Here is a 14,796-nt window from a genome sequence, read left to right as displayed (position 1 = left end):
GATAGCGTTAATTGAAATTTAGTTTCTCGTTCTTTTGCTCTTGTTTAACTGATTTCTTAAAAATAATTAAGCATCGAGCGAAATACTCGATGAAGTGATTTCTATTAGTTACTAGGTTTTGTGTTACACAAAGTATTAACAAAGACGATAATACTAAATAAATAGTAATAGTTAAATACTTCATCAATGATTCACTATTCAATTGTTTCACTTCAATTTACATAAACTTCAAAGTTAAACGAAGAAATGCCCGTGCGCATGTGCCACAGCTTCTTTATGATATTCCTTACTCTCGATCATCCCACTTCGGGTTTATGTTCGACGTAAATTCGTGGAACAACAGAATGGTCAACTGCTCAAGATTCTTGATAGTATGTTTATGTTTTATATAAAATGATAAGAATTTACTTACTTAAAATAGGTTATTTACAATTGTAATATACCTAAAATAAAATAAGTCTAGTAATAAGAACACAGATATGCAAAAAGATTAAAAATAGACAATTTGAGTGTGTGTGTCATTGAATATTGAGTGTCCATGGACAGCGTCCCGTAGGCTCATTTCCACCCTGATCGTATTAAAGAGCCCATACTAAAAAGCCCATACAAAAATACTAGATATAAGGGAGCGTTCAAGTATTACGTCACGCAAGTTTTGGAGATTCTTGACGGACCCCCCCCCATTAACGTTTCTGTATCCAATAGTAAAACGTTTCGTGGCCAACCCCAGTGACTCTTTATGCCTAAAACTTACCATTGTGTGGTGTAAAGTACTGGAAAGTGGAATATAATATTAACAATAACGCGAAATTAACGTTTTACAGCAGGGTACCCCCCCCCCCCCCCAAATTCATTACTTACTTGAACGCTCCCCAATCAGTATAGAAAACACCAAAAAACTACTAATTAAAACGAAGGTCCTTTTCTACAAAACACGAAAACTTTCTCATCCGAGCAAGTATTTCGCAATATATCTTTTCTATTAGTAATTATTCGAGGGACTTATTAAAAAAATTATTTTCCAGCGGCGGTAGAATGGTCGACACGCCAACAGTTCGAGTGGAGCAGGGCCAGCTGCAGGGCAAGCTTGTCAACGGGCCCTCGGGTAAGGGGTTCTACAGCTTCCAGGGAATACCTTATGCTGCACCACCGCTCGGATCCTTGAGGTTTAAGGTGAGTGCTTTCATTGTTAAGACGAGTGGTTAATGACTCTTCTAAGATCGCGTGTTTGAGGAACATAAAATCGGAACGTATTTCGGAGCGAGTCTTGCTAACTGAGCTAACAACAGCTTGTCAACTGAGATACAGAAAATGGTAGTACTGGATACGTTTCGATTACGTTTTAGTTTTTGGAAAGATGGACTCTAATGCAATGACAGCGTAAAACGGTTGCGTGATATATTTTTAATGTAAGACATATGTATGTTTTTTAATGAGAATTTATTTGAACATATATACTCATAAATCGACGATGTGTGTCACGAAAGGCGATGTACCTACTGGTCTATAAAAATAAATTGGCGTAACATGCTATCTGAAACTTTATTGATATAGCAGTGATAATGGAAATTAATTAATTAATTATTGCATAACGCAATAAGAACATTATATAACTTTCACAGTCATATAAGGAGCTGGTATCGAAAGTTCTGTTATTCCGTTATGTATTGAAATGATCCTAATCCTTGGGATTGATTTGCTCCAGTACAAAAAAAAATGTATGACTCAAAACTTGGCGATTAAAAAGTGTGGCGGCGAGTTTCTTGCCAGTTCTACGCCCTTGACTTGAGAACTGGTAGTAAATGTAAATTTAGAATCAATTTAACATATTTTCGGTTGACGTTGATAAGTGTACTTTTATATTTTTGAGATTGAGCTTATTAATGTTAGACTTTTCAATATTTATTTTAACAACTATTCAAAGCTATGTTAACAAGTTTTAAGAAATGTTATCTGAGAAAAATCACAAAGGAGTATTACATAAGACTGCAGCTACTGGAACTGACCCAAGTAACACTGGCATCATATCAAATAGCAATATATGAACTGAAGTGACCTCTACTACATTATGTATACGAATACATAAGGTATCTTTGCTTGAATTCTGCGACAATTGTCGTCTCTCTGACTCCATCATTTGACACAAGTATATATGGTGGGTGTAGCGTTGCTTAAACAACACTAAAAATGTCTCTATATGGCTATGTCGCAACTAACTAGACTAATTAGCCGTTCAATTAATAGCCCAGCCTTTTAACTAAACAGCGCCGTTTAACTTACGGCCTTAAAGATATTCAGCCGTAGCGTTTGTCACTACTTTAATAAACAGGCTGGCTTTTGCTTAGGCCAATCTTGACGAACTAATTGGTCATACATTTCTTTAAAAATTAAATTGCTTGAGTCAGTCACAGCTAAATTCACATTGTTATTTTCACTACACTCTTACATTGTACTGCTTGTTTGCCGACGCCATATTGACAGATTGAAGAGATTCGTTTTGAGTCTGAGTGGCAGAAAGTGGAACTAAACATCATTGATCCAAGTCATTTGTCTAGCTGTTTGATCAACTGGCTGAATATCTTTCAGGCCGCTAGTTAAACGGCGCTGTTTAGTTAAGAGGCTAGACTGTTGATTGAACGGCTTATTAAGCTAGTTGGCTGCGACAGCTACATGGAGCTCAGTTTAGGAGTTGAAAGGAGGAGTAAACTATAACTATTTTTAATGCTATGCATAATATTTGCATGTGTCGTTGTCACCCAGTATCCGAGGTTAAAAGTTTAAAAGTAATAATTGCGTAAATTATCAAAAATATAAATTTCAAACTATCCTTTTTTTTTTCAAAATTTCACTTTTATTGTAGTTTAAGAATATTGCACATACTGTAAATTTTAGTGATATTATGAATTACTTAATAAGATCCAAAATATTGTAGAGCTTTGAAACCGCTTTACCTAACTTTAACTACACATAGACTTGTTTATACAAAGAATATATTTAATTTTTATTGTTTTTCATAAAATAAACTAATAATAACATCATTGTGTTTGATATCTAAAATATCGCTCAATGTTTATTTCGTATACAAAAATCGCTTCAATAGATTAGGACTTAAATCAGATTAATTGCGATAAACTAGTTTAATCCACATTCGTAAATCGTTTATTCAACAAAAATACTTACGAAGGTCTTCAACTCGTATGGGTGGGACAGATATTTGTATATTAGATAAATTCAACCTGTATTTTGCTTCGTCTTCAATTCCGATTTGGGGAGTTTCTCAAATTGTAAATGGTACAAATCTCATGATGGGATTCTGGTTTCACATTGGTGCGATTACGGTTTAAAGTTTCGTTAAGACAACGTAATCATAAGCTCCAGAGATTAGCGCGATCATCAATACACACAGAGAGGTCAATAAATTGACCTATGTTGATGAGAGGAATCCAACAGCTTTAGAATCTTTGGATCCCTTAAATTGTAATTAGTTTGATTGGTCACTTATCATATTACTAACAGAAAATAAAGCCAGCGGCACTACAACCTTGTTAGGTCTGGTCCTCAGATTTTTGCCTCTTACTCATTCCTAATAGCCAAGTAGGTGATCAGGCTTCTGTGGACACACAGCATCGACCTTGGGTCTAAGGCAAATCGGTTTCCTCACGATATTTTCCTTCACCGTTTGAGCGAATGTTATATGCGCATAGAAATAAAGTATATTTGTGTCCAGCCGGGGTCTAAACCTCAGGGATGAGAGTCGTACGTGGAAGCCACTAGAACACTGCTGAACTTCTACCTTACTTAACAGACAGGCAAATGATATAAGGAACAATTTTAAACTTTGGCATACGTTTAAAAGGAATTTACGTACACTCCTATAGAACTTTTGACTATCTATTTGACTTGAATATGAAGCAGGGGTGAGCGTATAGTTTTTTAGAATAAATTCAGTTATAAGTCGTATTAATGCAGTGGCATGGCCTCTCTCACATTGGACTAGCGTGATTTGTAAGTTTTCACTACGTCTAATAATATACACGTAATTTGGGGTAAAAACTTGTGATTTATAATATATGGTTTATGATTTATACGCAAATACTGTAAAACAATTTTCAATCTGTATTTTATTTTAGGGGATCACGGTATGCATTTTATACACACAAAACGTTTTGTTGTTTGATATTTTTATGAACTTTAAATAGTACTAGTGATCTTGATAATAAATATATTTACAATAACTGTTACGTATTTACAATAAACGTTAACTGCGTATTTATTGTTAAAATTATATCTCAATTAGCACGTGAAAGCGAAATATTCTGTAGTCATGAAACTTAAGATGCTTTTACGAGTACAATATTTTGTGTTGAAAGATTGAAGACAAGAAGTGTTTGTATTAGAAGCTGTTATAAAATTTTATTTGCACAAAACCACTCAATGTTGTGAGGAGTTTATATATAGTTGCTTCCCTCACAGTTTAAAATCGATTTTCGCTTTTGTAATTTTAATTGTTATGTTTATTTGTTCATCTCTTCGTGTATGACATGTGCTTGTCAGGCTTGCGTTGGCAGGCTTTAATCAATGAATACACCAAATTTTGTTTCTCTAAAAAACATCTGTTTTATTTTCAAAATTTCAAAAAATAACAGTAGTCTTTGCATCAGCTACAAATTGTTTACATGAATCAGTGTGCCGAGCGTTGGCAAGTTTTTTGTCAATAAAATAGATGTAAAACACATATATGTTAATATGTCTATAATAATTTGTATATACAGTCAAAATGAGCTATAACGACATCGAAGAGACTACTTATATTGGGTCGAAAAACCAATAGTCGTAACAGCTGATGACGTTGTTATTAACTACCTAATACAATAGACTCCAGTCAGGACCTTTGATTTTGGTCAATAGAAAAACCAATAGTCGTAACAGCTGATGACGTTGTTATTAACTACCTAATACAATAGACTTCAGTCAGGACCTTTGATTTTGGTCAATAGAAAAACCAATAGTCGTAACAGCTGATGACGTTGTATTAACTACCTAATACAATAGACTTCAGTCAGGACCTTTGATTTTGGTCAATAGAAAAACCAATAGTCGTAACAGCTGATGACGTTGTTATTAACTACCTAATACAATAGACTTCAGTCAGGACCTTTGATTTTGGTCAATAGAAAAACCAATAGTCGTAACAGCTGATGACGTTGTTATTAACTACCTAATACAATAGACTTCAGTCAGGACCTTTGATTTTGGTCAATATAGCCGGTATGTTGTTCTAAACGATTGTGACTGTATCTAATAGGTTCAATAAAAAAATAGTCCACTTGAAACTCGATTGGTGCTGTGTGTGAAAAACGCGATAGCGATATATCACAATGATAAATGATAAACACAAACCTGACATCTGATAACAGGCTTAAGATTGACGTATTTGTGGAATAGAAAATAAAAATTTGGGTTCATGAACCACCTGAGTGTGCTATCTAATATAAATAATTCTCGTGTCTCCCAAATGATTCGACCGGGTTTCGTGAAATTTTGTCTGCGTAAGGTCTGCGAATCGGACAACATATATATATTCATCCTTATAAATTTTTATGATACAGTGTTGATAATATACAATCCTTAATTTTCACACCGGTACGATCAAAACCAATGTTTTATTTGTTAGTTAAAAACGTATGACTATAATTCTGAGATTTATATAGAGAAAAATAGAAAAACCTTAAAAGTTTTTATTACTGATAACTGAACATTCTCTGGAATAGCATAGCAAAATGTTCTATATTGGCGTGTACTAAAAAGGTAGGCTAAGTAGAGTAACATTAAGGAGAAACGAAGTTCGCGTAATAAAGGAATTAACGTTAATTAACGCGATATAGGTCTAATTTGATACTAATATATCTTTATAAATCCAGCACGTGTCTCACGTATAGTTTCTATTTCCAGGCCCCTCAGCCACCGCAACCGTGGGACGGAGTCCGCGACGCTACAGCTGAAGGCAATGTCTCCGCCCAAATTGACCAAATACTCTGCACCCCATACACTGGCGATGAAAACTGCCTATTCCTTAACGTATACACCCCGAACTTAGATGGTGAATTCTTGCCAGTCATGGTCTATATACACGGAGGCGCTTTCCTCTTCGGTTCCGGTAATTCTTCCCTTTATGGTCCCGACTATCTCGTTGAAAAGGATGTCGTCGTTGTCACAGTTAATTACAGATGCGGTGCACTCGGATTCCTTAGTTTAAATACCCCAGAAGTTCCCGGAAATGCTGGATTAAAAGACGTCATTCAAGCCCTTAGGTGGGTGAAGCAGAATATCAAAAACTTTGGCGGTAATTCTGGTAACATCACCGTCTTTGGTGAAAGTGCTGGAGGGGCAATCACTTCTATATTAGCCGCTAGTCCCCTATCTAAAGGTTTAATCAGCAAGGTAATAGCTCAATCCGGAACGGCTTTATGCAGTTGGTCCATACAGATTGATCCAATCATGAATGCAAAGAAATTAGCCAAAGAACTAGGCTGTGGTTCGACTGATCTGGGTGATATTTTAGAGTTTTTATTGACCACGCCAGTTAAAGACATCGTCGAAGCCAACACAAATTTAGATCCTGTAAGTGGGCTATTCCAAAAGGGGCACGTAATGTTTTCTCCAGTTGTAGAAACTGAATTTCCCGGAGTGGAATCAGTGATGACTCAATCGTTTCTAGATAGCATTACTTCTGGTAAAGTCGCAAAAATTCCTATCATGGTCGGTACCACAACTCTAGAATGTATCACAGAAAAGGTTGACGTACCAATATACCTTGCTAATCAGCTGAATGTTACCAATCCGGCAGATGTAAAAACAATTGAAGGTAAAGTTAAAGAATTATACTTCAAAGATTCTGAAGGTTTGCAAGAATCGTCGTTACTTGTATCGGATTTGCTAATTAATTATGGAGCACATAGATTGGTCACAAACTTGGCAAAGGTGTCTGATCAGCCAATTTACTTCTACAAATTTGATTATGTTGGGGAAATGAATTTGTCAAATTCGCTCCCAACGAGCTTAGGTGTTAAACATGCTGGACATTTGGATGAGCTGGGGTACCTCTTTAAGACTGATCTGCTGAAAGACGTGAAACCGACTCCTCAAGACCTCACCATCAGGGAACGGATGGTCAGGGTGTGGACCAACTTTGCTAAGTCTGGGTAAGTTTTATGATACCTATATGCTAATTATAATTAAACAATTCGGCATCTGTGGCCTTTAGCTTAGCGCGTTTAACCAAACTTTTTTGGCTTTATGTTTAGTAATAAAATAGCAAATATATCTAAGACTTAAAAACTAGTGGCGCCACAACGTAAGGGGCCTTCTTCAGACTTCAGATTTCTGCATCTGTTTCATGATCATTTGTCAATCGAATAGGCAAGTAGGTGATCAGCCTTCTGTGCCTGACGCACGCCGTCGACTTTTTGGGTCTAAGGCAAGCCGGTTTCCTCCTCATGGTTTCCTTCACCATTAGAGCGAAAGTTACATGCGCGCATAGACACAAAGTCTATTGGTACACAGCCTGAGATTGAACCCACGACCTCAGTGATGAGTGTAGCACACTGAAGGCTAGAGGCTAACACTGCTCCAAGACTTCAATTTTTTAATCTACTCTTTGCAGTAATCCAACATCTGAAGACAACTTCTACCTGGCGGTAACTTGGAAACCGGTTACAAAAGATAATTTGTATTATCTCAACATCAATAGTGAGCTTTCTGTAGGTACCAACCCCGATAAAGATAGAATGATCTTATGGGATGATATTTACGCAAAGTACTACAAACCACGCCAACAATTTGTTAACGAAATCCAAGCCACGGCGGATGTTGTTGACTCAACGCCCGTGATTGTACAAGAAACGGTAATTCAAACAATCGTTAACAACGAACCGGCTAAAAATGTTGTCGTTGTTGAAGAAACAAAAACGAATCTAGCCGATTTCGAGAAAAAGGTTGAAGAAATCAAAAGTGCTATGGACGATGCGTTGGCTCAAAACGGCACTGAAACCATAAATATCGTTCAAGAAGAAATTAAAGAGAATTCTCTAAGTAAGCTGATTGAGAATTCAGAAGGTGAAGAGATCAGATCCGTTCGCGAAATAGTAACCATTTATAAAGAAACGCAGTCGAATGGCGTTGATGAACATAAACTAAATGGGAACGCTGATAAGAAACCTCGTCCGTCCAACGAAATTAAAATGGTTCAAAACAGCAATACCGACCCTAAAGACGTGATTAGAGCCAACGACCCACCGGAAGACGATTTGCCCAAAAACATTGGCGTAAACAAATTCGTAAACTTCTTTGAATCGCTCGGTAAAAAGTGAAGAATGTTCGTTCCATGAATTTACGCCTATTTCACTACCATTAAGTATATGCAATTTGATAGATCCATTTCTTTTTGAACTGATATATCTTTCTAATGCGTCATTAACGTAATTGACGCGATATTATAATAAATTTTCAATTTATCTCTGGAATAATTAGAAAGTGCCAAAAATCTAGTCTGTCGATTGACTTAGATCATCGGGCCAATAAGCTTGTAATATTGCTATCCCTTACAATTTCAACAACATTGTAGGAGATAGATAACCTATCTCGAAAATCTAAATATTCCTATAGGAGTTATGTAATTATTAAATGATGGCAACACTATCCATAGATTAATAAGTAGTTAACTATAAACAGTTTGACTTAAGTGTTGTGAAATGGGTTCCAAATATAAATAATGATAGGTTAGGGTGTAAAGTTATAGGCGCCATTTCTGAATTTAAAAAATATTCCATTTGAAACTTGTAATAATCATTTTTTATTTAATTAACATTCCTTAGTGTATTTAATTGTAATTTTTGCATTTAAACACATCGAAATATTTGACATTATCATTCCAATTTTGAAATCAATATTTAAATTTAACTTTTTATTGGTGTTGCTAGTTTTTAGAAGTTTCCCAATTTTTAATGATTGTATGAGTGATGTCTAGTGCCTTTATATTTTAGCATTTTAATTTTATTTTGCCTTTACTTCATATTTTTGTTTTCATATATATTTATATTTAGAAGATTGCATTAATTTAAAACGACGTGGTCGTATTTTTATGTACATGAAAATATCATTATATTTTATACAGCTTTTAAGATATATTTTGTTTGGAAAATAAATGTTATCTTTTAGAAAAGAATGAAGCTTTTAGTCTTTAAATTTCGTATGTTTTTACCTTAACACATTCCGGAAAGAATATAGATATATACAACATATTTACTTCCATTATATTATCTTCGTCACTTTATCTTAGCACGTCGTTAGATTATATTATTAGCAGTTTTCCGCATATTTAATATGAAGTCAATAATGTCATTCAACTGCCAAGATATTGTGACCGAATTTTGCAATCATGATATTTTTTTTAAAATTTGCTTTATGTAGATACATTCTGTGCCAATACTATCATTTTTGTTAATTTAAGTTGAACAAGATGTGTATTTTTATATAATTATTATGAATAAATTATGATAAATAAGTGTTGTTTTTGTCACTTTTCATTAGTTTCGCTTTTTACCGAGAAAAAATAACAAAAACCTTAACTACTTTTGTCATTTAAAAGTCGATTTCCGACTATATTTTTTTATAGACCGGAAAATCTGCAGGAGGCTGATGTTAATTGTATGTTAACCTTTTACAATTATTTTACAATTTAACAAGTATTTTGGGTCCTAATTAAATTTGGTCAGTTTTATCATTTGTGTGTGCCAAGTCTTCGTAAACACAGACAAGTCATGTTTCACTTTAGGTTATTAGAAATGAAAACAATCATACATCATTTACAATGTTTATTAGCACCACAATAATTCGTAATAAACAATATTTAAACAGCTAGCGAATATAAAACAATTTTAAGTGGTAACACTTGATATCATTAAGTGGAAGTAATTTCTTTAATAAATTCTGTCATGATTTTTATGACTAGCTATGTACAAATTATACAAATAAAATTAAAAACTAGACAATACAATTATATATACTCAATTTTTAGGAATGTTTAAAACAACGTTGCCAGTGTTAAAATATTGAAGTGGTGGGAAAGGTATAGTTGACACCTAGATGGCGTTATTTACAAAATATATTTTATTATAGGATCGCTATTTTATTCTGGTACACTCAAGTTCATAAATTTCTATTGATTGAGTCATGGGATATAGTATAAAATTTATAAGTTTATTTTATGAATATATATTATATGAAATTATTGGCAGTTAAAACCGAGAGAAATATCAATTAATTTGGTTTAATTGTAAATATGTTTACAATGTTTGAAATAGGACGATGAAAATTATTGTGTAATTCCCTTTATAAATGACGGCAATATGTTTAACGGGAATTAAAATTATTTTCAAATGCCTTGGAATAACTTTGCGCCGTATCATAAAATTTACTTATTATTAGTTTAAAAAATTACCATAAACAATTTAATATCTACAAATAAGATCCTATATTTTAATCCCTATTTATCCTTTGGATATTTGTGTCTTCCACAGATTATTATATCACCAATAGACTAACGTCAAATTTAATGTCATTTTTGATTCTGTCAAAATTGTAAACTCACTTTTAAACTTTTAAAAACAGTAGGAAAGCACTAAGAACTTTTAAATAATATAAAAATCCGACCCATTGTAGAACCTAGTTATTTTAGAAGTCGGTTAAAAATGACTATTAATTGAAAATATTTTCATTAAAAACACGGAAACAAAATTCTAAATTTTACAATCCTTTAAAGATGCCGATTTATTTTTTTACATGCTTTATGTTTTCGGATTGTCTCTATAATACTATTACTAAGAATGAGCTTTACTAATAATTAATAGGTAATTATTACAGACCAAAACACGGACATAAAATTTGACGGTAACTGTAGTAGATAATTTTTTAAAATATTCTCGTCAACATCGTCCATAGACAGTAGAACACGAAGGCGTAGAAACAGATCCGCACTACCTGATGGAGGTAGTATAGTCTGTAACATGAAAATAGTATATTTTAATTTTATTTAACAGCTGTTGTAAAAACTTAAACTAGACTCAAAATAACCAAAAAGTACAAGGTGGTGTGGTATGTCCAGAAGAGTTCACTTTCAACCACACCTTATGACTCATTTAAAGTATTGGCTTTACTTTAAATTCAAGTAATTAACAGTTCCATACAAGTTTCGGTTAGAGTTAAAAAAAAGTTCACATTGGAGAATCTGGGATGAATTAAAAAAAACGAAACGTCTGCTATTTGCCCCTATGAATACCTTTTCCACTTAATCCTGGCCTGAGGCAGGGTCTCGTCTCCCTCTTTGAAGAGATACCGCCTGATACCTGCCAAGTACTCATCGAAGTACTCCTCCCAGTCTACTTGCTTCATGCTGAATGGAAATATCTAAAACCCAACAATTCGTATAATTCAGAATTATATAGAAAAACGATTCGTTCATTTACGCGAGAGTCTGACCTTAAAATGTATAATATTAAATTTAGGATTTATTATGTAAACTCTTTTTCTTTTAAAAATAAAGTACTATTGCCAAATTTTCGCTGATTTAATGAAAAAAAACCACTCAAATGTATCACATTATTTACGTAAATTTCACTTTTTAGCAATCGTAAAATCAATTCCCGTTAGTATCTGATAAATAAATTCAATTTCGATCTCAGACTTTTTTATATTTTCAAACTATTTTGATAATGATAATTTATTAGCAAGGATATGGTACAAAAACGTTATGGTGAATCTTAAATTCGCATATTCTGCCACACATAATGGGGTGCAAATTTGTTTAAAAAGGTATTTACAGACATAGAAGTTACATAATGAATCATATCATTATAGGCAATTCGTATGTTAATTTATTACTACATCATCACATTATAATATTATGATATTAAAATAAATCAATGGCGCTACAACCTTTTCAGGTCTGGGCCTCAGATCTGTTTCACGATATTTTTTTTAATCGAATAGGCAAGTAGGTGATCAGCCTTCTGTGCCTGACGCACGCCGTCGACTTTTTGGCTCTAAGCCAAGCCGGTTTCCTCACGATGTTTTCCTTCACCGTTCGAGCTAATTTTAAATGCGCACATAGAAAATCCATTGGTGCACAGCCGGGGATCGAACCTACGATCTCAGGGATGAGAGTCGCATGCAGAAGCCACTAGGCCAACACTGCTCTAATAATTATGATATTACATTATCAAATTAATTATAATGTTTCAGTCAAATAATCATTATAATTGAGTAATAAGATTTTTTAAAAAGTAGGTATGAGTTTTAAGTCGATCTTTAAAAATGACAACATTTAAAATAACATAAAAAAAATTAACCTATTTACAACTGGAAGCACGAAATTGTATATTAAATGGTTAAATGTTTGAGTTAATTTCAAAACTAACAAACAAAACTATCACCACTCCTTAATATAAAGCTCATTGTAACAATGGCCCAGCAAACACAGTTACCTGTTTATCTGAGTCAGTAGTTTGATCCCAAAGTTCCCTGGTCCTACGATTGCAGAAGGAAATCTCTTTCGTAGAAAAGTAGCAAATAACTGATGAGAATTTGTGTATCTTCTTATAAACCTTGAGCATTCTGTAAAAATCATTTGTATACATCTCTCAGGCGTTGTTAACTTCTCTTATATTCTATCACAACTCTGTGTTAATATAGCCTACGCAGTGTTGACATTTATAAAGAAAAATACTTCAGCATCGATCATTGTTTAAACTAATGCAGTTTGTATTAGTTTATTTAATTTAATTAATTTAAGTGACAAATATCGGCGGCTGTCAGCATAATTAATAGTATTATTATGATAATTATTTTTTTTCTCTCACAGTGGTTGCCTGGAAGAGATCGCTCGAAAGCGATAAGGACGCCAGTTGCCCTGATTTTCATTTAATTGTATCAATTGTGTTATATTTATGTATATTAGTGTTAATAAATAACGAAAGTATCAAATTGACATACATATAGTATTTTCCCACAACTCGTACTTGTGTACTAATAGCGATCGCGATACCCACCCCGACGTCTTTTGATGGCGCAAGGGATGTAAAACGCAATAGGCTATTGGACAGTATGAAAAACAGAGTCTGGCAGAGAAAGAATAAATGCCGTAAAAATAATAATAATAGTTTACGACTTTCTACATAAACTACTGTTAAGACATCGTGACTTAAGCTGGTATGTAACTAATAACGTAGAAAATAATTTGTTAAACAAAGACCTTGATCGAGATGTTTTATTCAGAACATTAATATATTATTTAATTGATTTTTTTTTTAATTTACTTACTGTGGTTTTCGACCTATACAAGACGCAAGGGCGTCAACGCACGCTGCCGGAACTAAATGTAAGAAGAATATGTATATTTGGTTCATCAACGCTGACTTGTTCAATGTTAGTGATATGTACCTGAAATATATAATGAATGATTAACATATAATGTCAATCTTCAAACATATTTTTTAGGCAAACGTGCTGGAGGCTCACCTCCTATCACCTACGCTACTGCCTCCCATGGAGACTCACATTGTCAGAGGGGACCTCGATCTTAAGTGGTAAGGTCTTTTCAAAAACTTAAATGTCTCGATTTAAATTCAGCGATATGTGACAGTCAGAATACCTATAATCAAGGTATCTACGAAATAGACCGAACAATTTGATAACAAGAGCGCCACTGGATTATTATTATTATTAAACTCATATAAAAGGTCTTCCCAAGACAGTTTCTTTAGGGACCTTTCGACTCACAGTGATCTTCCATGGGAGATACAACCTCCAATTGTTTAAAGAGCATGCTCTTCCCGCATCCATTACAATAGGTATCAGCGTCCTGTAGGCACGTTTGCTCTCGTATCCTATAATATTTTTTTATGCGATAACTTACCAAACAGCATTAGAAAGAGGATGTCTGTCGATCCTCGCCATGTTCTGTCTCATGAAGTCTCCCCACGTGATTCTATTCTCTACTGAGCTCACATAGTTGAATATCGGCGGCTCAGGCGGTGGTGACCTTAGATATATATCATATCACGAGGGGGTTAGACAAAAATCAATTGTTTTTGCTTTTTAATATAAATTAAAACTTAACTAACAAAAATCTTTACTGTTGTCGAGCTGTCTTGGCCTAGTGACTTCAGCGTGCGACTCTCATCCCTGAGGTCGTAGGTTCGATCCCCGGTTGTCCATCAATGGACTTACTTTCTATGTGCGAATTAAACAATTGTTCGAACGGTGATGAAAAACATTGTGAGGAAACCGGATTGCCTTAGACGTCAGGCGCAGAAGGCTGATCAGCTACTTGCCTATTTGATTAAAAAATGATCATGGAGCAGATACAGAAATCTGAGGCCCAGACCTAAAAAGGTTGTAGTGCTTTTGCTTTATTTATTTATTTTATAAATATATTAGTATCTCCCTTAAAGAGGGAGATGCCCTATTGCTTCATCATCACCTAAAAGCAATGAAGCACCGGTTTACAGCGGCTTTAGGCGCGATAAACAGCAAAAAATAGAAGAAAAAAACAGAAATACACTAATTAACACAGAACAATACATAAATAATGAAACAATCACTGCATATTATGTTAAATAAAAATTATGAATTGGCTCACTGCCACTGGGACCAAACCAAAATTTGTTTTAATTTTCTATTTATATTTTTTTATTATAAATAAATAGTAGTATTATAGGTAGGTTAAGAATATTGTGAATA

General features: G+C 33.9%; 2 protein-coding genes across 7 annotated transcripts in view; one reads left to right on the top strand and one right to left on the bottom strand.

Moving 5' to 3' along the window:
- LOC123717074 (juvenile hormone esterase-like) overlaps nt 1-9,547 on the top strand; it is a 29,774-nt gene extending 20,227 nt beyond the window's left edge. For both annotated transcript variants that reach the window (XM_045672860.1, XM_045672861.1), the window contains 3 exons: nt 1,026-1,173; nt 5,953-7,202; nt 7,664-9,547. In XM_045672860.1, coding sequence (XP_045528816.1) covers nt 1,026-1,173; nt 5,953-7,202; nt 7,664-8,369 — 2,104 coding nt within the window. In that variant the 3' untranslated portion in view covers nt 8,370-9,547. The remainder of the gene's footprint in view (nt 1-1,025; nt 1,174-5,952; nt 7,203-7,663) is intronic.
- A 310-nt stretch (nt 9,548-9,857) lies between these two features.
- LOC123717574 (fatty acyl-CoA reductase wat-like) overlaps nt 9,858-14,796 on the bottom strand; it is a 35,625-nt gene continuing 30,686 nt past the window's right edge. For all 5 annotated transcript variants that reach the window (XM_045673655.1, XM_045673656.1, XM_045673653.1 and 2 more), the window contains exons 10-14: nt 13,970-14,095; nt 13,375-13,494; nt 12,540-12,669; nt 11,336-11,463; nt 9,858-11,056 (exon numbers count right to left, since the gene is read on the bottom strand). In XM_045673655.1, the coding sequence (XP_045529611.1) occupies nt 10,969-11,056; nt 11,336-11,463; nt 12,540-12,669; nt 13,375-13,494; nt 13,970-14,095 (592 nt within the window). In that variant the 3' untranslated portion in view covers nt 9,858-10,968. The remainder of the gene's footprint in view (nt 11,057-11,335; nt 11,464-12,539; nt 12,670-13,374; nt 13,495-13,969; nt 14,096-14,796) is intronic.

This window comes from Pieris brassicae, chromosome 12, assembly GCF_905147105.1.
Source record: "Pieris brassicae chromosome 12, ilPieBrab1.1, whole genome shotgun sequence".
NCBI lineage: Eukaryota > Metazoa > Arthropoda > Insecta > Lepidoptera > Pieridae > Pieris > Pieris brassicae.
This window is presented reverse-complemented; position numbering and strand designations above follow the sequence as displayed.